The sequence below is a fragment of the Martes martes genome, assembly GCF_963455335.1.
Source record: "Martes martes genome assembly, chromosome: 12".
Lineage (NCBI taxonomy): Eukaryota > Metazoa > Chordata > Mammalia > Carnivora > Mustelidae > Martes > Martes martes.
Genome location: NC_137900.1, coordinates 16770733 through 16795237, shown reverse-complemented (window position 1 = coordinate 16795237; position 24505 = coordinate 16770733). Strand labels below are relative to the sequence as shown.

The 24505-nt window shown below is 41.4% G+C and overlaps 1 protein-coding gene across 3 annotated transcripts in view; it reads right to left on the bottom strand.

Moving 5' to 3' along the window:
- PCSK5 (proprotein convertase subtilisin/kexin type 5) overlaps window positions 1-24505 on the bottom strand; it is a gene marked incomplete at both ends in the record, with an annotated part of 451941 nt that overhangs the window by 125103 nt on the left and 302333 nt on the right. Inside the window, one exon of one of the 3 annotated variants that reach the window (XM_080819756.1) lies at window positions 24044-24333. The exons of the other annotated variants lie outside the window; for them this stretch is intronic. Coding sequence (XP_080675882.1) covers window positions 24218-24333 — 116 coding nt within the window. Of the gene's footprint in view, window positions 1-24043; window positions 24334-24505 lie in introns of those variants that run through there. 3 annotated transcript variants of the gene reach the window in all.

Below are 24505 nucleotides of genomic sequence, written 5' to 3'. Positions count from 1 at the left end.
AAAGAGTAGCAGGAAGCATTTATCAATCCAATGTACATTTCCTTAGTAATTTAAAGTGTACCACATAACAACCTTCTCACGAGGGTGTATTATTATTTCTGTTTTTCTAATGATGGCTCAGAGGGTTAGGCAGTCTATGTAAGGGTATTAAACTGAATAAGGGGTCCCGAAGATAGCCAGGTCCTCAGCCCTGGGACCTACGCATGTTACATTCTACATGGTAAAAGGGATTTTTTGCAGATGGGATTAAGCTAAAGATCATGAGATGGGGAGATAACCTTGGATTATCAAGGCGGACCCAAGTATCCTTAAAAGGAGGAGGTAAAGGGAGACTTTCTGCAGAAGAAGGCAAGTAATGACCTTAGTAGAGAGCTATCTATCTACAGAAGCAAATGTTGGCTTTGAAGATGGAGGAAGGGGCCACAAGCCAAGGAATGCAAGGCAGACAGTGCTGGAAACTGGGAGAAAAGGAAATGTTCTCTCTCTTACTCTTGGGAGAGGGGTCTAACTGACACCGCAGTTTCTACCCAACGAGACCCATTGCTCACTTCTGACTTCCAGAACAATACATATGTATTGTTTTAAGCCAAACATTGTAGTCCTTTGTTATAGCAGCTAAAGAAACTAATATACCAAGATTCCAAATGTCAGTCAGGAATAGAAGATGTATTGTCTTGACCTGGGAGCTCTGCCATTAAGAGCTGTGTGGTTTTGGATGAGTCTCATTTAACTTCTTAGTCTCAGGGCAGAAAGCCACGTGGGACCCAATTTGCAGGAGTAGTATCATGCAATACCCTTGTTACCTTTTTGTAAGGTGGGCTGAGGGGCACCTGATGGTTACCTTAGGACTGCCCTTGTAGGTAGGACACTTCCGGAGAGAGGTAGCTGGAAGCCAAATTCACTGTGCCTTGCCCATCACCCAGATGTTTCACAGCAGCCCTGCTGGGCAGGGGTGGGTGGGGGGAGTCACAGGGAGCATCCTACAGCCCTGGGAGAGTAGAGGCTGCGGATGGGATAGGGAAAGGGGTTCCCTCTTGCTGACGGGAGGAACAGCACCTTGCATCATCTTTTTGAAAGCTCAGCAGTGGTATCATTATTATTTTTAGAGGAGGAAAATGAGCAGTAGGGAAATTAAGGACTTTAACCAAGGTTACGTGGTTAGTACTGAGCTGGGACTAGAACCCACATCCCTCTAATTTAATTACTAGGTTTGCACCTCACATCAGTACCATGGTTCTCAGGGTGGGACGAGCAGCATTAGCAAGACCTGAGAATTGAGAGATGTGAAGTCTCAGCTTTTCTCTAGAACTTACTGAATCAGAAATCCTGGAGGTAAGGGAGTAGGGAGGAGGAATCTGCATTTAAACAACCTCTCCGGGGGATGGTGAGGCCTGCTCAAGTCTGAAAACCACTTCTCTCTGCTGTTCTTCTTGGCGTCCTTGGGAAGGATGATGGCCACGTTGGCCCAGGCTCAGGCCGCTTGCTTCTCTAAGTCACCACTTAGCACAAGCAGTAGAAAGTGGCCAATGTACAGGGTGCAGGAACATTCCAGATTTGCCATCCTGAACAGTGGCTAAGGCATAAGGCGTTTTGATGGAGGGCACTGGAGAGAGGAGGAGGAATCCAGCACAGATTGAGAAATTCTGCCTGCCTAGAAAGTGACTTTGACCTGAAACACTTGGTAAGATTCGAATACCCATCTGCTGTCTTCTGTTTTCAGGTTGTCTGTTAGCTAGCCTCAGGCAACAAAAGGAAACTGACGTTGTTTCTGTTGACGTCATAGCTACGTATTTACAGCACCTGCTTGTATCTGGAATTCTGGGGGCTAGATATGGTCCCTGCACACCAGAGAATGAACTTCAACGATGAGAAGCCTGGAGGACACCCATCACAGCATGGGCAGGGCCTGAGTTAGATTCCGGGTGAGGGTTTTGGGCTTGTGTGTTCTCCCAGCCTCACTTGGCGACCTTGGTCGTTCTTGGATGATCTATCTCAGATATTAGAGGTCACGTTGCCCCAGTCCACCCCTAGAAAGCTCTCCTGGTCTGCAGATGTCTGGCCACCTCCTCATGCTGTGTTCGGTGGGAGCAGTGTGCATGGGTCTGCATTCTAAATCACTGTGTTTGACTCCCCCAGAGCTAGAGGGGGGAGGTGGCAGGCTGCTTAAAAGCAAAGAAACAGCGAGGTCTAACCTAGTCATGAGATAGTAGTAACCCGAGGTGTATATATTTTGGTGGGAATAAGAATCTCAAGATAAAATCTTTCCAGGCAGTAGCCCCAAAGAAATAACAGTGAGTCGGGTGAATGGAGAAAGACTGTATTTGCGGCCATTTGTTCCTCTGGGCTCACTCAGCTGCTTCCAACATAGTTTGCAACGTGCCGGCAAAGGGTACATCTGCTTGACAGTGACCCAGCCAGTGACTGAAGTTTTTCATCTTACCTCGTGTAATCCTGTCCTCTCTGTCCCCAAGCTGGAGTCAAACCCACGGAAGCACCAAAGCCTTGCTTATCCTGCCTTTACCGTTGTGCCACAGTACTTTCATCCATTCATTCATTCTTTGACTCATTCAGAAACTAATTAGAAAGCAAGTGTTGTGGGCCAGTAACTGTGCTAAGTATGAGGGATACAATGGGTGAGAAAAAGCAAATGTCCTTCCTGCCCTCATGGAGTTTACAGTCTGGGGTGGGAGCCGGACATTTTAGAGAGAGAGCATGAGTTGAGGGGGGTGGTGCAGAGGGAGAAGGGGAGGACCTCAAGCAGACTCCCTGCTGGGTGCAGAGACCCCGATGACTTGGGACTCCTTCTCAGGACCCCAAGATCATGACCCTAGCCGGAATCAAGAGTTGGGGGCTTAATGGACTGAGCCACCCAGGTGGCTCAGGAGATATTAATAATCACAGAACCAAATGTAAAACTGTGACACCAGCAGTGTCGGGGGAGGAGTTAACTGGGCGTGGAGGGTACGGAGGGTGGGAGTAGGGACGGAATTCCTGCGGAGACTGCATGTGAGAAGAGACTTGGAAATGTGAAGGACGGAGAGGCCAGAGTGCACGGAGGGGAGATAGGGCGAGAGGGTGATAGAGGAAAGAGGAAAGAGGAGCAGGAGAGGGAGAAGAAATTGAGATGAGGGGTGCGTGGCAGAACTTTCGGGGTGTTACAGACCTTAAAGGGTCCCGTCTTTATCCAAAAGGCATCAGATTTCAGCAGGAGAGTGTTGTGATCAGATCTGCGTTTTGAAAATACCATTTTGGCTTCTTTGGAAAACCAGGGGCTAAAGAGGGTGCAGGAGACTTGTTCGCAGATTGCTCTCGGCAAGTGGTGATGGTAGCTAACCTTGTGTGTTAATGGAAAGGATGGAGGTCAGATCTTTTTTAAGAAGTACAATGAACAGGATTTAGTGATAGTTCTAGAACAAGAGGGTAGGATCAAGGATGAATCCGGTTTCCGCTTAGGCAATAATAATGACACGTACTGGGTCTGATACATACAGACACTCTTCTGAGTCTTTAGTCATTGTAAGTCAATCTTCACAATGTCCCTAGATGAGAAATATGATTGTTATCCTTATTTACAAATGGGGAATCAGTGGCACAGAGAGATTAAGTGTATTTCCTTAGATCACACAGCTAGTAACTGACAGTATCATGATTTGGATCTAGGTACTATCCCTCTGGGTTCTGTGATTGTAACTATCTCTTAACATTGTAGATATCTCTGACATTGAACTATCTCTTGGAAAAAAAATGGATAGAGACTCCTTTAGATAGTCATGGATGGAAACCTACCTAGTAAATTATCCTAGGTTCAGCCCAGTCTCCACTCTTAACTACATTAAAGAGCAGGGACAGTGGGAGATCTGCCTGGCTGGAAGGACTTGGACGCCTGGGACGTGGAAAGAACAGGAACAGGGGCAGCTGTGCTGCTAGAGGAAGGGGGATGGAATCAGAGCCAGAAGGTATGATTAATCCTGTGATGGGAAGAGAGCAATTGACCGCTCTAGTCCTCTGATTCCTGACCTTGAAGAGGGGGGCAGCCACACTGAATTGCTAAGTAATGGACCCAGCAGGCGTAGTTCAGTGCCTGACCTGAAGTAGGTGATCAGCAAATGATACGTACTCTCTTTTTTTAATTGAGGTAGAGTTGACACACAATGTTCCATTAGCTCAGGGGTACAGTGTGGTGATTCCACAAGACCATAGGTTATGCTGTGCCCACGGGAAGTGTAGCTTACCATTTGTTGCCCTACAACCCTATTAGGGTGTCATTGACTGTGTTCCCTATGCTGTGCCATTCGTCCCCATGACTTCCAGTGATAAATTTGAGTTTGCAATAAGGGAAGCAGAGAAGGATATGGCTCATACTTGTCCATCTTTCAAAAATGTGGTTAATTGCAGCACTTATTGAAGAGAATAGGTATGGAAAATGGTCATAAGGAGAGAGTGACTCGATTTCAGTGAGCACAAATGGTACTAAGGCAGAGCTTGCTGGTGAGCTGGCTGTTTCTTTTCTTTTCTTTTTTTGACTGAAATGTAGTTGACATACAATATCATATTAGTTTCAGGAGTAAAATGTAGTGATTCAACATAAATTACCAAGGGACCACCACCATACATCTAGCTGCCATCTGTCCCTGTACAAAGTTGTTACAATATTATTGCTATATTCCCTATGTTCATTACATCCCTGTGACTTATTTTGTAACTGGAAGTTTGTACCTTTTAATCCTCTTCCCCTATTTTACCCGTCCCCACCTTCCTTTCCCTCTGGCCACCGCTGGATCGTTTTCTGTATTTGAGTCTCTCTTGTTTTGTTTGATTTTTAGATTGCACATATAAGTGAAGTCAAAAGTGTTTGTTTTTCTCTAACTTATTTCACTTAGCATAATTCCCTCTAGTCCATCCCTGCTGTCTCAAATGGCAAGATTTCATTCTTTTTTATGGCTGAGTAATATTTTACTGTATATTTACACCACATTTTCTTTATCCACTTATCAACTGGTGGAAACTTTTTAAAAAGATTTTATTTAGTTATTTGACAGACAGAGATCACAAGTAGACAGAGAGGCAGGCAGAGAGGGAAGGAGGAAGGCTACCCGCAGAGCAAAGAGCCCGATGTGGGGCTCGATCCCAGGACCCTGGGATCATGACCTGAGCTGAAGACAGAGGCTTTAACCCACTGAACCACCCAGGCACCCCCACTGGTGGAAACTTACATTGGTTTCATATCTTGGTTATTTTAAATAATGCTGTCATAAACATAGGGGTGCATATATCTTTTCAAATTAGTGTTTCCCCATTCTTTGGATGAAGACCCAGAAGTGGAATTGCTGGATCATATGGTAGTTGTATTTTTAATTTTTGAGGAACCTTCATACTGTTTTCCATAGCGACTGTTCCGTTTTGCATTCCCATTAGTACTGCATGGGGGTTCCTTTTTGTCCATATCCTCACTAATACTTGTTATTTATTGTCTTTTTGATAATAGCCATTCTGGCAGGTGTGAGGTACATTTCATTATAGTTTTGATTTGCATACCTTCATGATTAGTGGTGTTGAGCATGCTTTCATGTGCTGGCCATCTACAATTTCTTTTTTGGAGAAATATCTATCCGCATCCTCTACCCATTTTTAAATTGGATTTTTTTGCGGGGGGGGTATTGATTTTTTTATGGATTCTTTATATATTTTGGATATTAACCCCTTATTGGTCAGGCTATTTGCAAATATCTTCTCCCGTTGAGCAGGCTGGTTTGTTGTTGTTCTTGATGATGATGATGATGGCTTCCTTCACTGTGTAAAGGCTTTTTAGTTTGATGTAGTTCCATTTATTTTTGCTTTTGTTGTCTTTGCCTGAGGAGACCCAACCAAAAAAAATATATATATATATTGCTAAGACAGATGTCAAAGAGCTTACTGCCTGTGTCTTCTTCTAGGAGGTTTATGATTTCTGGTCTTGCGTTTAAGTGTTCAATCCATTTTGGATTTACTTTTGTGTACGGTATAAGAAAGTGGTCTAGTTTTATTTTTCACATAACTGTCCAGTTTTCCCAACCATTTATTAGACCGTCTTTTTCTCATTGTGTATGCTTGCCTCCTTTGTCACTGGTTAATCGACTGTGTTAAGTGTGGATTTATTTCTGGACTTTCAGTTCCATTCCATTGATTTGTGAGTCTGTTTTTGTGCTAATAGCATATTGTTTTGAGTACTATAACTTTATAGTATAGCTTGAAATCAGGAAGTGTGATCCCTCCAGCTTTGTAGTTCTACTTTTTTTTTTTTTTTTAAGATTTTATTTATTTGAGGGGTGCCTGGGTGGCTCAGTCATTAAGTGTTTGCCTTTGGCTCAGGTTGTGATCCCAGGGTCCTGGGATCAAGCCCTGCATCGGGCTCCCTGCTTGGCGGGAAGCCTGCTTCTCCCTCTCCCACTCCCCCTGCTTATATTCCCTCTCTCGCTGTCTCTCTCTCTGTCAAATAAGTAAATAAACCTTTAAAAAAAGATTTTATTTATTTGACAGAGGGAGAGAATGTGTACACACAAGGAGTCAGAGTGGCAGGGAGAGGGAGAAGCAGGCTCCCTCTTGGGCAGAGAGCCTTATGCAGGGCTCAGTTCCAGGACCTTCTGATCATGACCTGAGCTGAGGCCAGACATTTAACCTACTGAGCCACCCAGGTGCCACTTTTGCTTTAGGATTTTATTCATTTGATAGAAAGGGATAGGGTGTGCACAAGTAGGTAGAGTGGCAGGCAGAGGGAGAGGAGATCCAGCTTTGTTCTTCTGTCTCAAGATTGTTTTGGTTATTCAGAGTCTTTCATGGTTCCATACAAATTTTAGGATTATTTCTTCTAGTTCTATGAAAAATGCCATGGTTATTTTATTAGGGATTGCTTTTAAATCATAGATTGCTTTGGATAGTGGATAGGGTGGACATTTTAACAGTATTAAATCTTTCAATCCATGAACATGGTATATATTTTCACTTATTGTATCTTTCATTTCTTTCATTAGTGTTTTACAGTTTTCAGAGTATAGGTATTTTATTCCATAGTTAAATTTATTTTCAGGTATTTTATTCTGTTTGATGCAATTGTAAATGGGATTTTTTTTTTCTTTAAGTCTTTATTTTCACTCCAGTAAGGTAACATATGGTGTAATATTAGATTGTGGTATATAACATAGTGATTGAACACTTCCATACAACACCCAGTGCTCATCACAACTAGTTCACTTCTTAATAATGGGATTATTTTCTTAATTTCTCCTGCTACTTTATTACTACCGTATAGAAATGCAACAAACTTCTGATTATTAATTTTATATCCTGCAACTTTAGTGAATTTATTTATTCTTATGGGGTTTTTTGGTGGAGTCTTTAGGGTCTCCTATATATCCTATAATGTCATTTGCAAATAGTGACTGTTTTACTACTACTTTTCCAATTTGGATGCCTTTAACTTCTTGTCTGATTGCTGTGGCAAGGACTTCTAATACTATATTGAATAAAAGTGGTAAGAGTAAGAATTCTTGTCTTGTTCTTGATCTTAGAGGAACAGCTTTTAGCTTTTCACTGTTGAGTATAATGTTAGCTGTGGGTTTATTATATATGGCCTTTTTTGTGTTGAGAAATTTTCCTTCTATATCCACATTGTTTTTATTATGAACAGATGTTGTTTTACCAATTGCTGTTATTGCATGATCATGTGATTTTTATCCTTATTTTTGTTAAATGTGGTGTGTCATGTTGATTGATTTGTGATATTGAACCATCCTTCCATCCCTGGAACGAATCCTACTTGATCATGGTGTATGATCCTTTTAATGTATTGTTGAATTCAGTTTGTTAATATTGTGTCGAGAAATGGCTGGGTTGTTTACTCATGTCTGGACAGACTTTGTTACCTGATCAACTGCTGAAAGCCAGTTTGGGGCCCCGATAAACAAATTGCTAATTCACATCTTCAGCCTAATAGCTCTGGTTGATCAGTCTTACAGGCTGGGGATCAGCCTCAGTTACTTTTTAAAATTTTTAAAGTGCCACTGACTTGCCTCAGCTCTCCCAGTTAGTGGCCAGCCAAAGACGGATACTCAGATGCCTAATTCCTGGGTGTCCACTATTTAAGAACATGAAATTTGCAGTAATGGCTCTCAGTAAATCAAGAGAAGGCTTCTCAAATTCAGTATCCATCTGTGACAGGGCTTCTTAAACTTCGATGTGCTTGTTGATCATCTTGGGATCTTGCAAAAGGGCGTATTTTGATTGAGTAGGTCTGGTCTAATGGTATTAGTTTTATTTTTTACAATTAAAAGTTTTAATTTAAATTTTTGAAGTTTTAATCGACATAAAATTAGCTTCAGGTATACAATATAATGATTTGATATCTGTATTTATTGCAAAATGATCGCCACAATAAGTCTAGTTAATACCCATCACCGTACATAGTTACAAAACTTTTGTTTCTTGTGATGAGAACTTTTAAGATGTGCTCTTAGCAACTTTCCAGTATGCACTAGAGTGTTACTAGTTATAGTCCCCGTGCTGTACATTACATCCTCATGACTTATTTATTTTCTCACTGGAAGTTTTTACCTTTTGACCCCCTTCATTTAATCCTACCCCCCCACCTCTGGGAATCACCAATTTGTTCTCCACATCTAAGTCCTCGGTCTCTCTCTCTCTTTTTTGGTTTTCCATATTTAAGTGAGAATATGTAGTATTTGGGGAAGCCTGGATGGCTCAGTCAGTTGGATGTCTGCCTTTGACTCAGGTCATGGTCCCAGGATCCTGGGATCAAGCTCTGCATCCGGCTCCCTGCTCAGTGGGGAGCCTGTTTCTCTCTCTGCCTGTTGTTCCCCCTGCTTGTGCATGCGTGCATGTGCACACTTGATCTCTCTCTCTGTCAAATAAATAAATTCTTAAAGAGTATGCAGTATTTGTCTTTTTATATATGACTTATTTCACTTAGTACAATGCCCTAAAAGTCCACCCATGTTTTTACAAATGGCAGGATTTTCTTCTTTTTTATGTTAAATAATATTCCATTGTATATTATACCACATTTCTTATATACATTTCATCGATTAGTGGACACTTTGGTGTCTTTTATACCTTGGCTATTGTAAATAATGCTGAAATGAACATGAGGGTGCATATATCTCTTTGAGATAGTGATTTCATTTCTTTTTTAAGATTTTATTTATTTGACAGAGAGATCACAAGTAGGCAGAGAGGCAGGCAGAGAGAGAGGGAGAACCAGGCCCCCCGCCAAGCAGAGAGCCCAATGGGGGACTCCATCCCAGGACCTTGAGATCATGACCCGAGCCAAAGGCAGAGGCTTAACCCACTGAGCCACCCAGGTGCCTCAGTGATTTCATTTCTTTCAGTTATATACCCAGGAATGGAATTGCTGGGTCACAGGGTAGTTCTAGTTTTAATTTTTTGAGGCACCTCCATACTGTTTTCCATAGTAGCAGCACCGATTTACAGTCCCACTAACAGTGCATGAGGATTCCCTTCTCTCTACCTCTTCACCAATACTTGCTATTTCTTGTCTTTCTGATAAGCTATTCCAACAGATGTGAGATTATATCTCCTTGTGGTTCTCATTTGCGTTTTCTTGATGATTAGTGATGTTGAGTGCCTTTATTTGTACCTGTTGGCTATCTGTATGTCTTTGGAGATATGTCTAACCATGTCCTCTGCCCATTTGGGGGGGGGGAGGGGCAGAGGGAGATAGAGAATCTTAAGTAGGCTCCACACCCCCAGTGTGGAGCCCAATGCAAGGCTCCATCTCACAACCCTGAGATCATGACCTGAGCCAAAATCAAGAATTGGACAATTAAATGACTGAGACGCTCAGGCACCCCCTCTGCCCATTTTTAAATTGGATTTGTGGGTTTTGCTATTGAGTTGTATAAGTTCTTTATATATTTTATATATATTAGCCCCTTATCACATATATAATTTATTAACCCCTTATCACATATATAGTTTATAAATATTTTCTCTCATTTAGTAGGTTGTCTTTTCACTTTGTTGAGGTTTTCTTTGCTGTGCAGAAGATTTTTAATTTGATGTCCCATTTATTTATTTTTTGCTTTTGTTTCCTTTACTTTTGGTGTTAGATTAAAAAATCATTGCCCAGACCATTGGCAAGGAGCTTAGCAATTCTTCTTCTTGGAGTTTTATGTCTTAAATTCATTAAAACTTTAATCTATTCTGAGTTTTTTTGTATAGTGTAAGATAGTGGTCCAGTTTTGTTATTTTATATGTGGCTACCTCATTTTCCCAACATCATTTATTGAGGAGACTGTCTTTTCACCATTGCATATTCTTTGGCCTCTTGTGAGAATATTATTGACCCTATATGTGTAGGTTCATTTCTGGGTTCCATTGATCCATATGTCTGCTTTATATGGAAATACCATACTGTTTTAATTACTATAGTATTTAATTACTATGCTATTTAATTACTATAGCTTTGTATAAATACTATATGGTTTCAAATCAGGGAGCATGATGCCTCCAGCTGTGTTCTTTCTTACGATTTCTTTGTCTATTTGGAGTCTTTGGTGTTTCCCTTACAATTTTAGGATGGATTGTTCTAGTTCTGTGTAAAGTGCCAATGGAATTTGATAGGGATTACATTGAATCTCTACATTGCTTTGGGTAGCATGGTCAGTTTAACAACATTAATTCTTCCTATCTATTTGTGTCATCTTCATTTTCTTTCATCAATGTCTTATAGTTTTCAGTGTATAAGGCTTGGTTGAATTTATTTCTAGGTTGAATTTATTTATTTTGTGGCTATTATAAATAGGATTGTTTTCTTAATTTTTCCAGCACTTCACTATTAGTGTATAATCAATATATTTATGTATATTGATTTTGTATATTGCACATTACTGAATTTGGCTCTTAGTTCTGAAAGTTTTTTGGCATGGAGTCCTTAGGGTTTTCAATATATAATATGTCATCTGAAGATAGTGGCAGTTTTACTTCTTTCTTTCCAGTTGAATGCCTTTTATGTATTTTTCTTGCCTAATTTCTCTGGCTAGGATTCTAATACCATGATGGATAAAAGTGATGAGAGTGGGTATCCTGTCTTATTCCTGATTTTTGAGAAAAAGTTTTCAGCTTTGCAACATTGTATATGATGTTAGCTGAGAGCTTATCATATATGAACTTTATTATGTTGAGGTATCTTCCTTCTATACTCACTTTGTAGAGAGTTTTTATCAAAAATGCATGTTGAATTTTGTCAAATGCTTTTTATACAGATATTGAGATGATATGATTTTTTAAATTCTTTGTTTTGTTAATGTGGTGAATCACATCAATTGACTTATAGATGTTAAGTCATACTTGCATCCTTAAAATAAATCCCACTTGATCATGGTGTATGAACCTTTTAATGTGTTGTTGAATTCAGTTAGCTAATAGTTTGTTGAGGATTTTTGCATCTGTAGCCATCAGGGATGTTAGCTTGCAAGTTTGTTTTCTGTGGATTCCTTGTCTGATTTGTTATCAGCTGGTTTTATAAGATGAGTTTGGAAGTATTCCCTCTTCTACTTTTGGAAAGAGTTAGAGAAGGGTTATTATTAAATCTTTAAACATTTAGTAGAATTCATCTGTGAAGCAGTCTGGTCATTTAGTTTGTTTTGTAGGGAGGTGTTTGAGTACTGATTCACTCTCCATGCTAGTAATTGGTCTGTTCAGATCTTCTCTTTCTTCATGATTTAGTCTTGGTAGGTTGTATGTTTCTAAGAATTTTTCTGTATCTTATAGTTTTCCCAATTTGTTGGTGTATAATTGTTCATAGTAATCTCCTATGATCTTTTGCTCTCCATTATTAGTGTTATCAGTATTTCTTATTTAGGTCTGTTAATATCTGCTTTATATATTTAAGTGCTCTTTTGGGTACACAAATATTTACAGATTTATTTATTTACAAATTATATCCTCTTGTTGGATTCACTCCTTTATCATTATGTAATGGTCTCCTTTGTCTCTTCTTACAGTCTTTAAAAATCTGTTTTCTCTGATATAAATATAGCAACCCTAGCTTTTTAATGGTTTCTATTTGCATGGAATATGTTTTTTTAAGAATATTTTATTTATTTGAGAGAGAGAGAGACAGCAAGAGCAGGGGTAGGGTTAAGGGGAGAGGAGAGAGAAGCAGGGAGCCTGAAGTCGGGTTCAATCCCAGGACCCTGGGATCATGACCTGAGTGGAAGGCAGATGCTTAACTGACTGAGCCACACAGGTTCCCCTGGAATATCTTTTTCTATCACTTCACTTTCTGTATGTGTCCTTACATCTGAAGTGAGTTTCTTGTAGGTAGCATAGAGTTTGTCTTGTTTTCTTCTCCATTCACTCTCTGAATTTTGATTGGAGAAATTAGTCTGTATATATTTAAAGTAATTGTATATGTATTGACATTTTGTTGTTTTCTGACTCTTCTGTAATTCTTCTGTTCTTTCTTCTCTTGCTCTTTTCTTGTATGATTTGATAATTTTCTGTAGTAGTATGCGGAGGTCCTTTTCTATCTTTTGTGTATATATTATAAATTTTTGATTTGTGGTTTTCATGAGGCTTACATATAATAACCTATATTTAAAATAATGTATTTTAAACTGATAGAAACTTAAGTTTAAACAGATCCTACACTCTATATTCTATCTCCATCCCTCCCATGATTTGTTTTTGATGTCACAATTTATTATTTTTTTTTTAAGATCTATTTATTTATTTATTTGACAGACATCACAAGTAGGCAGAGAGGCAGGCAGAGAGAGAGAGAGGAGGAAGCAGGGTCCTCGCTGAACAGAGAGCCTGATGCAGGGCTTGATCCCAGGACCCTGGGATCATGACCCGAGCTGAAGGCAGAGACTTTAACCCACTGAGCCACCCAGGCACCCTGATGTCACAATTTATATCTTTTTATCTTGCGTATCCCTTAAGTGGTTATTTTTGTTATAGTTTTTTTTTTTTTACTACTTTTGTCTTTTAACCTTCATCCTAGCTTTATAAGTGATTAATACACCATCATTGTAACACTAGATTATTCTAAATTTTACCATGTATTTATCTTTACTAATGAGATTTATACTTTCATAGGTTTTTCTGTTTCTAATTAATGCCCTTTATTTTCAGTTTAATAAAGTCCCTTTAACATTTCTTTTAAGATCAATTTAGTGCTGAGACACTTCTTTAGGTTTTTCTTTTTTTTTTTTTCTTTAGGTTTTTCTTATCCAGAAAACTCTTTATTGCTTTTTAAATTCTGAATGATAACATTGCTGGGTAGAGTATTTTTGGTTGGAAGTTTTATTTTCTTCCAGTACTCTGAATGTATTATGCCACTCCCTTCTGATCTATAGGGTTTCTGCTGAAAAATCTGCTGATGGTCTTATGAGATTCCCTGGCATGTCCCTTGTTTTTCTCTTGCTGGTTTTAAGATTCTTACCTTCCCTTTAAGTCTGACTCATTAATTGTAATGTATCTCACTGTGGATCTCTTTGAGTTCATCTTATTTGAAACTCTCTAAGCTTCCTAGATCTGGATGTCTGTTTCCTCCTTCAGATTAGGGATGTTTTCAGCCACTTTTTTTTTTGAAATATGTTTTTTGGCCCTTGCTCGCTCTCTTCCTCTGGGAGTCCTGCGATGCAAATGTTGGTCTGTTTGATGGTGCCCCATGAGTTCCCTAAGCTAGCTTCACCTTTTAGTGTGTTTTTCATTTTGCTGCTTTGATTGAATGAGTTCTGCTGCCCTTTGAGATCACTGATTGTTTCTTCTGCTTCATCTTCTGCTTCAGAGTCTTCCCTAAGCTAGCTTCACCTTTTAGTGTGTTTTTCATTTTGCTGCTTTGATTGAATGAGAATGCAAGCATAACCGCCACTGGCTACCAGAGCCACATGATCCAGAGGTGTCCCCTGGGCAACAGTTACAAAAATCAGGTCGCCAGATGAGTGTACAGATTCCTTTCCAGGAGATACCAGCCATCTGAAGCAAGGCAGAGGGAGAGTGCAAAGATGACATCCACTAGCTTCTGTCCCAGGAGTGCCTCTAAGTAGGTCCCTAAATGTGTGACAAACCAGAAGCCTGCCCCTCAGACCTCAGCTATGAAGATACACAAATATGTACTAATTTTTGATTGCTGCTATGACAAGTGACCATTTTGTCATGGCTTAACACAACACCCATTTATTGTCTCTCAGTTCTGTAGGGCAGCAGTCTGGACACAGCTGCTCACCTCCTTCCCTGCTCTGGTTTACAAGGTTGGAAACAGGCAGCATTCTTTCTGGGGGCTCTGGGAATGTGTCTGCTCCAAGTTCATGTCAGTGCAGAATTCAGGACTGAGATCCCTGATTTCCTTGCCACCCATTGGCTGGGAATTATTCTGTTTCTAGAAGCTGCATGTATTTCTTGTCTCATGGCTTCCTTCCTGCATCTTCAAAGCCAGTGACTGTAGGTCACCTTCTTCTCACATCTCGGATCAAAATCTGTCCTCTGCGTTCATGGCTTCCTTTCACTCCATCCCTCCGACTGACTTTACCTTAGGCCCTCACGGATAATTCAGGATAATATCCTTATTATAAAATTAGTTGATAGTCACCTTTAATTCCATCTGCAAAGTACCTTCATAGCAGTGGATAACAAGCAGACAGGAATCTTACGGGGACACCTCAGAGCCCTGCTACCATTCTGGCCAACTCACAGCTTCTGTTGCTGCTGTATGCTTTTAGTGGCAAGGTCCCAAAGCATTAGCTTTATTGAGTGTGTGCCTGAGATGTTACATGTGTTTTAGGTCCAGGGACAGAATCTCCCTGAAATCTCCTGGGATTTCCCTTTTCCATTGAATAGAAGGGTTGGAACGGTTTACAGGGTGAGGCTGAAAATGGGAAAAACTGAGGTATGGACACATGGAGAGCTACACTGATGTAATTCAAGATTAGAACTTGGTTGTCTCAGTTTCTGGGCCAGGGTGGTTTCATCCCTGTCATTTACTCAATTATTCTCCTATTTATTCATTCATTGGCTTATTCATCTGTTGACCAAAGAGTTATCAAACACCTACCCTATGCTAGACATATTGCTAGCTTTATGCTCTATAAGGCATTTACAGACGTTACCCTCATGGAGCAAACTTTGTAGTGAGCATCACATACATTAAGCAGATGCTCCTCTAATTAAGTAGGTATGTGTAGTTGATATGAAAGTAAAGTAGAGGCTTCCATGAGAGCTTATAATGAAGAGATCTTCAGAAGATGAAGAAGTGACATTTTAAATTGAGGCCCAAATACGTAAGTGCTAGCCAGGTATAGATGATTAGGAATGGGCTACCGTTAAAGTAGGGGGAATGGCATGTGGGAAAGGTCTAAGGCACAAAGCAGAATAGAAAAACAAGGGAAAGTCAGTGTGGCTGGAAAATACGATGGGAGGGAGAGAATGGCAGGAGGTGAGTTTGGAGCAGGGGGGTAGCTCAGATTGACCATGGACTTGATGGCCATAGGAAGGTATTTCTTCTTTATCTAAGGTGGAATGGGAAGCCATGGGAGGGTTTTAAACAGTAGAGTCTTGTGTGAGCTTTGAATTTTTAAGAAGAGCACTCTGGCTGCTGTGTGGAATGGATCAGAAGAAAGTAGGAACATGAGGTGTATAGACACAAGGGGTGCATTAGATGAAGCTAGAAAGGAAGTTTTGCAATAGTCCAGGTGAGAAGTAGCTTCGCTTTGAAGTAGCTTGATTAGGATGGGAGCAGTAAAAGTGAAAGGAGAAAATGAATCTGAACCACATTTTGGAGGAAGAGTTGTCTTGACTTGCTGATGGGACAGATCGGGGAGCTGGGAGAGATGGTCAAGATAATTCCCGGTTTCCTTCATGTTTGTGGCTCTTCTCATGACACAAGTCAGTTACAGATCATCTTCTTATACATAACAGAAAGTTCACCTTTTCTGAATAGTTTAGGTGCTGTTATAACAGTTAAGATTCAGGTGGCACGAAAGTCTTGTGTAATACCACCTGGAAGGAATTTGTTTTACCAAATTTGTCGAAGGAGCTCAGGGAATTTGTATTATGTGATGATTTCAACGTTGTCATGTTTTACTCTGTTCCCCATATCTCCATTCTAGTTCTTTGTCATTTCATCTGGGACTAGAAAATGCTAATGATGGCTCTTCAGACAGAGAAAAATTAGCGTGAAAGGAGGCATCATATCCTCATTTCTTAACAGCCACTGCCTCATTTCCCTTAGGTCCAGTCTAATTTCTTTTGCCCACATGGCCCATTGGTCGCTACTAATTCTCATGATGATATTGATATCCGCTCCTGGCTTGGCTCACACAAAGTGCAGTGTGGCCATGTGTGTAGTCTTGGGTAGAATGTTGCTCTATTCACAGGAGACAGCAGGGGTCCTGAATCAGACATCCCCAATGAAAATATATAATCCTCATGTAAGCTTCATGGTCATAACCTGAAGGTAGGTTTGACAGACATCTTCTTTGGCTCTTGTACTTTTCCTGGAGACTCTGATGTTGGATTGTCTGGGTTTGAATTAATCCCAGATCTTCCATTTATCAATGGGATGCCTTAGGCATTTATCTCCTCCTGCTTTCCCACTTGTAAAAAGAGAAGAAAATCAGGCTATTGGTAGGAATTAGTGGAATAACCCATACAAAGCAAACAGCATAGAACTTAGCACATAGGAAGTACTGTGTACGTGGGAGTTGTTGTTGTTATTTTCATCATTAGGGAAGAAAGGTGCCAGCACATCACTCTTTCCTTTTGCTCTTCTACCTGCAGTCAAGAAGGGGCTCTTAACCCCTGCCTTGCAGCATGTGTAATATGGGCTTAGTTTTTTCCTCTGGCATTCTTGACAAGGAGGTAATTTAGAGGGAAAAGTTCTTTGTTTTTGTTTTGTTTTTTTCTTAGGAGGAGAAGAGGATTCTGAGCAGGCCCTTGTCTCCAGGTATAGTCTTACAAACAGACCATGACAAATTTGTTGCTCTGACCATGGACGTCACAGTAAAAAGAGGCTATGGGCTGCCTCCTCTCATTTGAGCTATGCTGACAGCTGAGCTCTGCTTAGTTCCCTGACCCATTATTACCTGGCTCAATGTATCTAGTCCTCTAGGGACTGGAGCAAATATGATCTCCTTAGCATTTTGTCTGAACGAATGCTTTCCAAATAGGTTGGCAGGAGGCCGTGAGTTGACGTGATGGGGTCCTTGAGTAAGTCATTTAGCCTCTCTGGAAAGAGGGGTGATGACTCTGTCAAGGAGCTAGAAGGAGGGCAATAACCCATCCATGGCTTTTATAAGTTGACTTCTGTGATCTTTCTATCCCCACCCTCCAGCTGCCTACCCTGCCTACCCATTGCCCTGCCCCCGGGACCCTTTAATGGTTTTGTGTCCTTGAACCAGTTCTCTCTCCAGAGAATCCTTCTTCAACATCCTCAACTTCATTGACTTAAAATTCCTGCTTATCTTCCAAGACTTGGGTCAAATGTCATTTCTCACTTAAGCCTTTTTATTCATTCAATCTGCAAACATTTATCAAGCAAGGCACTGCGTTACACATACCAGCTAGGGCTGCAAATAAGACAGACAAAGCCCCAGCTTTCACTGTGCTGACGTCCTAGTGGGAGAGACTGCCAGTACACAAGTAAATGAACCACAGAATGTCATGTTGTGATAAGTGCTATGAAAAAACCAGAAAAGGTGGGCAAGTGTGGGATGAGTGGTGGGGGGAGCTACTTTCCAAGGGAGGCTTTTTTAACTAAGACCTGCTGGATGAGGAGAAACCAGCTCATGTGAAGGGCAGGGATCTCGATGCACAAACAATGTTAGTTTTGTTGGAGGAACAGAAAGTTGTTATGATTGGAACAAGAGTAGCAAGGGAGAAGGGGTACGGGAAGAGATGAGAAAGATCTCAAGTAAGGAGATCAGATTTGATCCTGAGCAAATAGGAAGAAAGGGGAAAAATCAGATTTTGTGTTGGTGATAGCGCTGCTGGCTCTGCAGAGAGGGGCTGGGACAGGACAGAAAAAGAAAGGAGGGGAAAGGAGCAGGAAGCCCAGTTGGGAGGCTTCTGCAGTAGTCCTAGATGGAGAGGATGACCCAGAATGGCAATTGTGGGCAATTGGGAGGTTTATGGCGAAGGTGCGGTTATTGGGGCTCTACTAACGGATTGGATTTGGGGGCAAAAAAAAGAAGACTTACTAGGTTTTGGATTTGAGCAACTGGGTTGTAATAATGGGTTGTAATGCCATTTGTGGGGTGGGAGACATTTGGAGATAATAATATTTGGGAGACTGAGCCGTCTGCAGTCTGCTTTGGACATGTTAATTTTGAGATGCCTGTTAGCTATCCGAAGGGCAATGTCCCGTAGCTATTTGGAACTACAGGTAGAAATCTGAGGGAAATGAACAGGAATATGTATATATAGTATATGTGTATATATAATTCCCCACCCCCAACATGAATAGTGAATTTCTACCTCCTTTGCAGGGTTATATTAAGATCCCAACAGATCCTAGGTTCTCCTGCCTCTGTAGGTCCTATATCATGTCATATATATTAAAATTCACCTTTATCCTACATTAAATTTAGTTATATGTGGTTCCTTAAGAGCTGAGTTGCAACTGACTAGTTTGACATGTTGCATTTAGTAGACATTTAGTTAAAACCTCATCTGATTTTGCACATTTCAGAGGTACCTGTATTTTTAATGGAGCATGCTATTTTTGGAAGCCCTTAGAAACTTCTCATGCAAGGGTAGGGAACATTTAGCACTTAATTGGGAAAGTGAACTTGCTCGACTAGACTGCCCCCATGATATTTTTATGCCCTTTTAAAGGCACTTAAATAGCTTCCTGTTACAATCGTGGTTTTTTTGTGTCCATGCCCCCCATTAGGCTATCGGCTTGTAGAGGGTGAGAAGGACCTCAGAGCTTGTATATGACAGGGACTTCCTGTTCATGGAAGCAATTAAGCTGAGCTCATAAAGAGGAAAAAGCCAAGTCAAGGGAGCCAGTGGGTCTTCTACCTGTGGTCAAGAAAGGGCTCTTAACCCCTGCCTTGCAGTGTGTGTAATATGGACTTAGTGTTTTCCTCCAGCATTCTTGGTTGGCAAGGAGGCAGCTTTGTGCAGGTTGACGTGGGATCCATTCCCAGCCACACCCTTCACTAGCTGTGAATCTTGCAACAGGAAGTTAATCTCTATCGGCCTCTGAGTGTCTTTGGGCCAAATGAAAGCAATTTCAGTAAAACTCCGTCTGCCTGAAAATACTAGATTCTTAAAATCATGTATTCATTCCAAAAATAATAATAATAAAAAAAGGTCATACACTTTAGGCCCCAGGACATGTTTCTGGGAATTTTTCCAAGCAGAGATGCAACATATCTTTGGTTGCCTGATCCCTGGCTTTGAAAAAGCAACAAGTGGCCCTCGGATTTGTCTCGGATGGAGGGGAGAACTTGTGAGAAAATGCGTCAGTAAGAAGACAAACATCCTTCTAAGTCCTTTGCAGTTAGAGTGGAAAGGAGCTGCTGGCATTCCCAGATCCCAGACTGGCCCTCTGAGACTTTGTGATGCTGCCCCACGCATCCTTCTTGCCCACGAGTTGACTCTGGGCCAGACGTCCACCCCTCACGATGAAGAGGAGACGTGACGGTATGCATCACAGCCCCGCCTCTAGTGCCAAGCAGCTCCCATGAGCCACAGCGACATTAAGTCCTGCTTGGCTGTGCCCTTCTAAATTTGTCAGTGGCTCCGGAGTATCCTGCCGAGAACTTTGGATTTTATGGATTTGCCACAAAAATAACATTTGGACATGGCAGTCACCCAGAAGCAGGTTACTGCTTTCTGTCGTTGACATATACTGATTTGGGGGCCCAGGACCCAGCTGCCGCTGGCCTTCGCGTTCCCTCCACGACTTTGGGTTAGAGGGTGGAAGGAGGAGGGAGTGTTGCGCTAGGCAGGTCGCAGTGTGACGTTGCCTCCAATTTTCTCCAAGTGCATCAGGCTGCTGTCTGTCATTTCTCTCTGCGTGAAGCTGAAGGGTGACAGGAAAGGAGTTAAGGATACACGCCTGCTTCTGCTTTCACTGCCTGAAATTCACTTGCACACAATTGGCAGGTTCCTCACAATGAAGAGTAGAGTGTCGAGTGGCAAACAGTGAGTCCGATAGAAGAGCTCAGCAGCATGATGCGAAGCCCCCAACCCTGGGCTGAAACGTGAGGCAGGTCTGATCCATCCGTGGTTGGACACTGGTGATTGGCAGGGTCTGCCATGGGTGTGGGGGCTGAGGACGGGCACCCTACTTATTTTTTGGAAAGCTTGGAAATGTAAATCTTTCCTGACTAATCCGTTAGATGTTGAGTCACTGCTCTTTGTAGCAATTAGATTAAACCATTAAGACAACTGACTTGCTTCCCTGAACCCTGTCTTCCGTAGGAAGTTCACTGGTGATGTCCCCCGTGCTCCTGTCCCATCTCCTTAGTTAGGCCTTCGCTGCCGAGCTCCAGAACCAGTCCTAGTTCCACTTACTCTACGAAACTTGCCTTGACCAGTTCAGTTCAAAGGCATTTCTGCCGGCCTGAACCTGACAAGTTAGTGTCCCATTCAACTCAGACTTAGAATTCACTGATGTTAATTGTCTTACTGCTAAGCTTTGTTTTTATTGTTCTGTCTGGTCGTGTAATCCCAGTTCGCCTATTTCAAGCCCCTCTGCCTCAGCCTCAGCTTTCCGGTTTGTAAACAGAAGGTAGTGATAGTTTGCAAACTGAGCATACTTTGCTTTAGAGTTTTTGTGAGAATTAAGAGAATTTACATCAGTATGCGTATAGTCTATATTCCCTCATTGTGCTGTACATAGTAAGAGTTCAGTACAATTAGTCCCCGCCCCCCCCTCCTCATAATGGGGTTTCATGACAGCAGAGGCTCTCTCTTACACCATTTTGTACCCTCGATCTCTAAACCTCATTGGAGTTCAATTTCCATGTCGCTTGCACTGATTTCTCATTTCTCTTCCCAAAAGGCAGGGCACTGAGCCTTCAGAGCTAGTGCCCGCTTCACACGCAGGGTTCGCAAAGATCTGTAATCCACGGTGGGTCTTTGCCAACTACACAGTCCCATGCCGTGGCACGGACTGGAGATTTTAGACCAAGTTAGCTTCGAGGCACCCGGGGCTACACCACTGTCAGTTTCACACAGGATATCAGCAAATTGAACAAAGTCTTCTCCCCTTTCAACAGCTTTCACACCCCACCCCCACCACCTCATGCACTGCCCTTTGGTCCCCACCCCTCCAGACACCCACTAGTGAGTGTGCAGCGGTCCATATCCTGGGGGAGGCACAGGACAAGAGCCCAGATGGCCCAGACCCTGGGGCTGGCTTCTGTATGATCTGCTAACCAGTGTGCCAAGCTTTTATAGATCTTTCTCTCCACTTGCTTTCTAAAAATGGGAGCTAACCTTCACTCAGGACCAACTCTAACCTCTTCCTTTCTTAGCCTGCTCTTACTTTGTCTCTCCTTTTCCACTGCGTCCTCTGCTCACCCTCGCCTTTCCAACTTTATTTAGATGCTCCCTTCACTTCCATCCTTCCCTTCGTATTCGGCTTCTGTGTGAAAACAGAAGGTTCTCCTTATCTCGCCCTTTCAGAGATATTTACACATGGGTAGGAACAGATCAGATAAACAGGAACTTAGGTTAATTTAATAGAAAAAATAAAATATGGAATAACATTGATTTTGGCCAGTATCAATTACAACCATTCTACTATATTTTACAAAAAAACAACTGAACATTTTACACATGTACAGTATTTTTCAGTAAAAGTGGATTTGGATTTAACAGTGGATCACTAATTAAGAATAAAAAAGACAAAAGAAAACAGAAGATAGGACTTTTGTCTCCAGAAGGTTAGAGCATTTGTTAAGTCTCCAAACTTTGTACTATCCATTACATATATCTCATTATGAATATATATATTTATACATAATATATAACATTAACTTAAACTTTGAAAGCATTATGTCCTAGTTAATAATATTCTGTAGATAAACGAGGCAGTAACACACTAGTAGTTAACCCAGTATTTCCATGATGTGCGCCTGCATGGTCGGTGGGAATGGAACACACATTGGTGGACCTCGGTGAATTTGGCTGACATTGTTGATGGTTATTTGTCTAAGAACACAGACGTCATTTTTTATCTTTCCTATCATAGTAACTTTGTGCCTCATCTAATACGGGCTGGTTCAGTCAAATGGATTCCTTTGCAGGCAAATCTGGTCTTGCCATCTGCTTGACTTTGCTTTCGGCTTGCACTTAAATTTGTCCATTTAGAGACTGTGACTTGAAGTGTGAGACTCTATCTGCCATCCCCTGGATTAACTTACTTTCTTCAGGTCAGAAGGACCTGCAGTGTTAGGAAAATGAAAGTTGCTCAGCAAAATCAATGGAGTCCCTACTGATGAATCGTTCTGTGACTCGGTGTTACTATAATGCTATTAAAGAGGGTCATTAGACTCAAATTATTCTCAAATTAAAGGTTAGACTTTAACTTTGATGCCTAGGAATGAATATTTTCAAGGTAGGCTTTTCCCTAGCTTGTTGTTTGGGTGGGGATCTTAGCATCCACTTCCCAGCCCCTCCCCGCAATCATCCCTATTGATATCATCCCTGTTCTCAGCTGTGAAGCCAGTGACATCTGGGAAGTGAGGCTCTCACAGCATCAAGCCTGCGAGATGGCTGGTCACTCCCAAAGAAAATGAGGTCACCAATGGAGTTTTGATATGAAAAGTGAAGAAAACTGATATGAGTCTATCCTTCCCTATATAGAGAAACTCAGAATCGGTAAAAAGATCAGGCATCATTTCTAACCACTGATCCAAAATAGTTTTCACATAATTCAGTCTGCTAGATTCCAGGATGTACTTAAGAGTTGGAGAAAACCGGTGAGGATATTTCCAAGAAAACAGACGATCTCCTTGACATCCAGTGGACAGATGTATCATAGCACGGTTATAGAGGGACAGAGGAATGGGAAATAACAGAACCAGGAGGGTACAATCATGCCACCCATCTTCAATTTCCAGTTTTATTTTCGGCAAATGACAAAATGATAAAACTTCTAATAAGCACCATTGAAAAACGTTGCCCGGCCGACTTGGGCACGAGCTTAAATATTATTTAAATAATTCCATTTCTTAAAAAATACAGGACCTTTTAGAAACTTGACTCCAGGAAGAAATTTCCCGCATCGTATCCAAAATGCTTCCCATCACAACAAATGGAATTTCTGATGGACTTAAAAGAAAAAAAAAAAAATGCTATGGGGATAATGGCCATATAGCACCAGGAGATTGTGCAGGGTCTACAAAGTGAACACTCCAGATTTCAGGGGAGCTGGGTGAGGCCCAGCTATTTTGTGTAACTTTGCATTCTGTCCATCACCAATCTGACTATGCGGAGTGATCCCATTTGACCAGCTGTGTGTAAAATACCCCAATCTGCAAAGCCAAGGCCAATAGCAGCAAGTCTATCTGATGAAACCAGTGCAGCAGACTTCTCGAGTGAGTATAATGCCAAAACCAGCACATAATGCATGAAGTAAATTATGTGTGGAAAGGATCAATGTTCAGCTGTGAAAAACTAAGACAAACGACATTGAATACAATTCTGAGGGATGTTCTTAATGCCCTTAGGTCCGCTTTGCTGTCATTTCCCCCAACGGTGGACTCAAGCATGAAAAATGACAGATGCAAGAGCTTTCTCTTTGCTTTTGATCTATGTCTGCTCTTGTGATGTTTCTGAAAGGTATTTTTAGGCGTCTCAAAGGGGAAACAAGCAAGTAAATGCAAAGGGGAAAAAAAAATGGACCTTCAAAACCAGGGCAGGAAATCAAATCATTACTTTAACGTCAAATTTTGGCATCGAATGCTTTGGTCATACAATACTGCCTCTGTGGTTCTGGCTGTTTAGCACTAAACACCCAGGTATAAAAGGTAGGCTTGTTGTAGGTTTATTTTTTTTTTTTTTTCCATTTAAGTTCTGACAAAACAGTTCACCATCTCCCTGCACAAATTTGAGAGAGAGAGAAAAAGAGAGCGAAAAAGAGAGAGGTGGCTTGCTTTTTTTTTCTTTTTTTTTCTTTTTAATAATAATATGGAGTAATCTATAAGTCTACAGGAACAGAGAAATCTAAGATGGCCGCTCAGCCTTGGAATGTACATGTTTTGCAGCAAAGTTGTTGAAGAACCTTCCTCTGGCACAGATTGTTCTTTTTCACTAGCATACAGAAGCCTCCTTCGGCCCAGGACTCTTCCGTTGCTTTTCCAGGAAGTCAGCAAGACAGAGGGGGAGGTGAGGACGAGGGCGGCATGATGTACACGTGGAAGAAGGTTTTGATTGGCCAGAGAGGCAGATGGGGGGATTGGAAGAGATCATTGAGGAGCAGTCAACAAGGAGGAAATTGGGTCCACGCAAAGTGATTTCAGTCAAC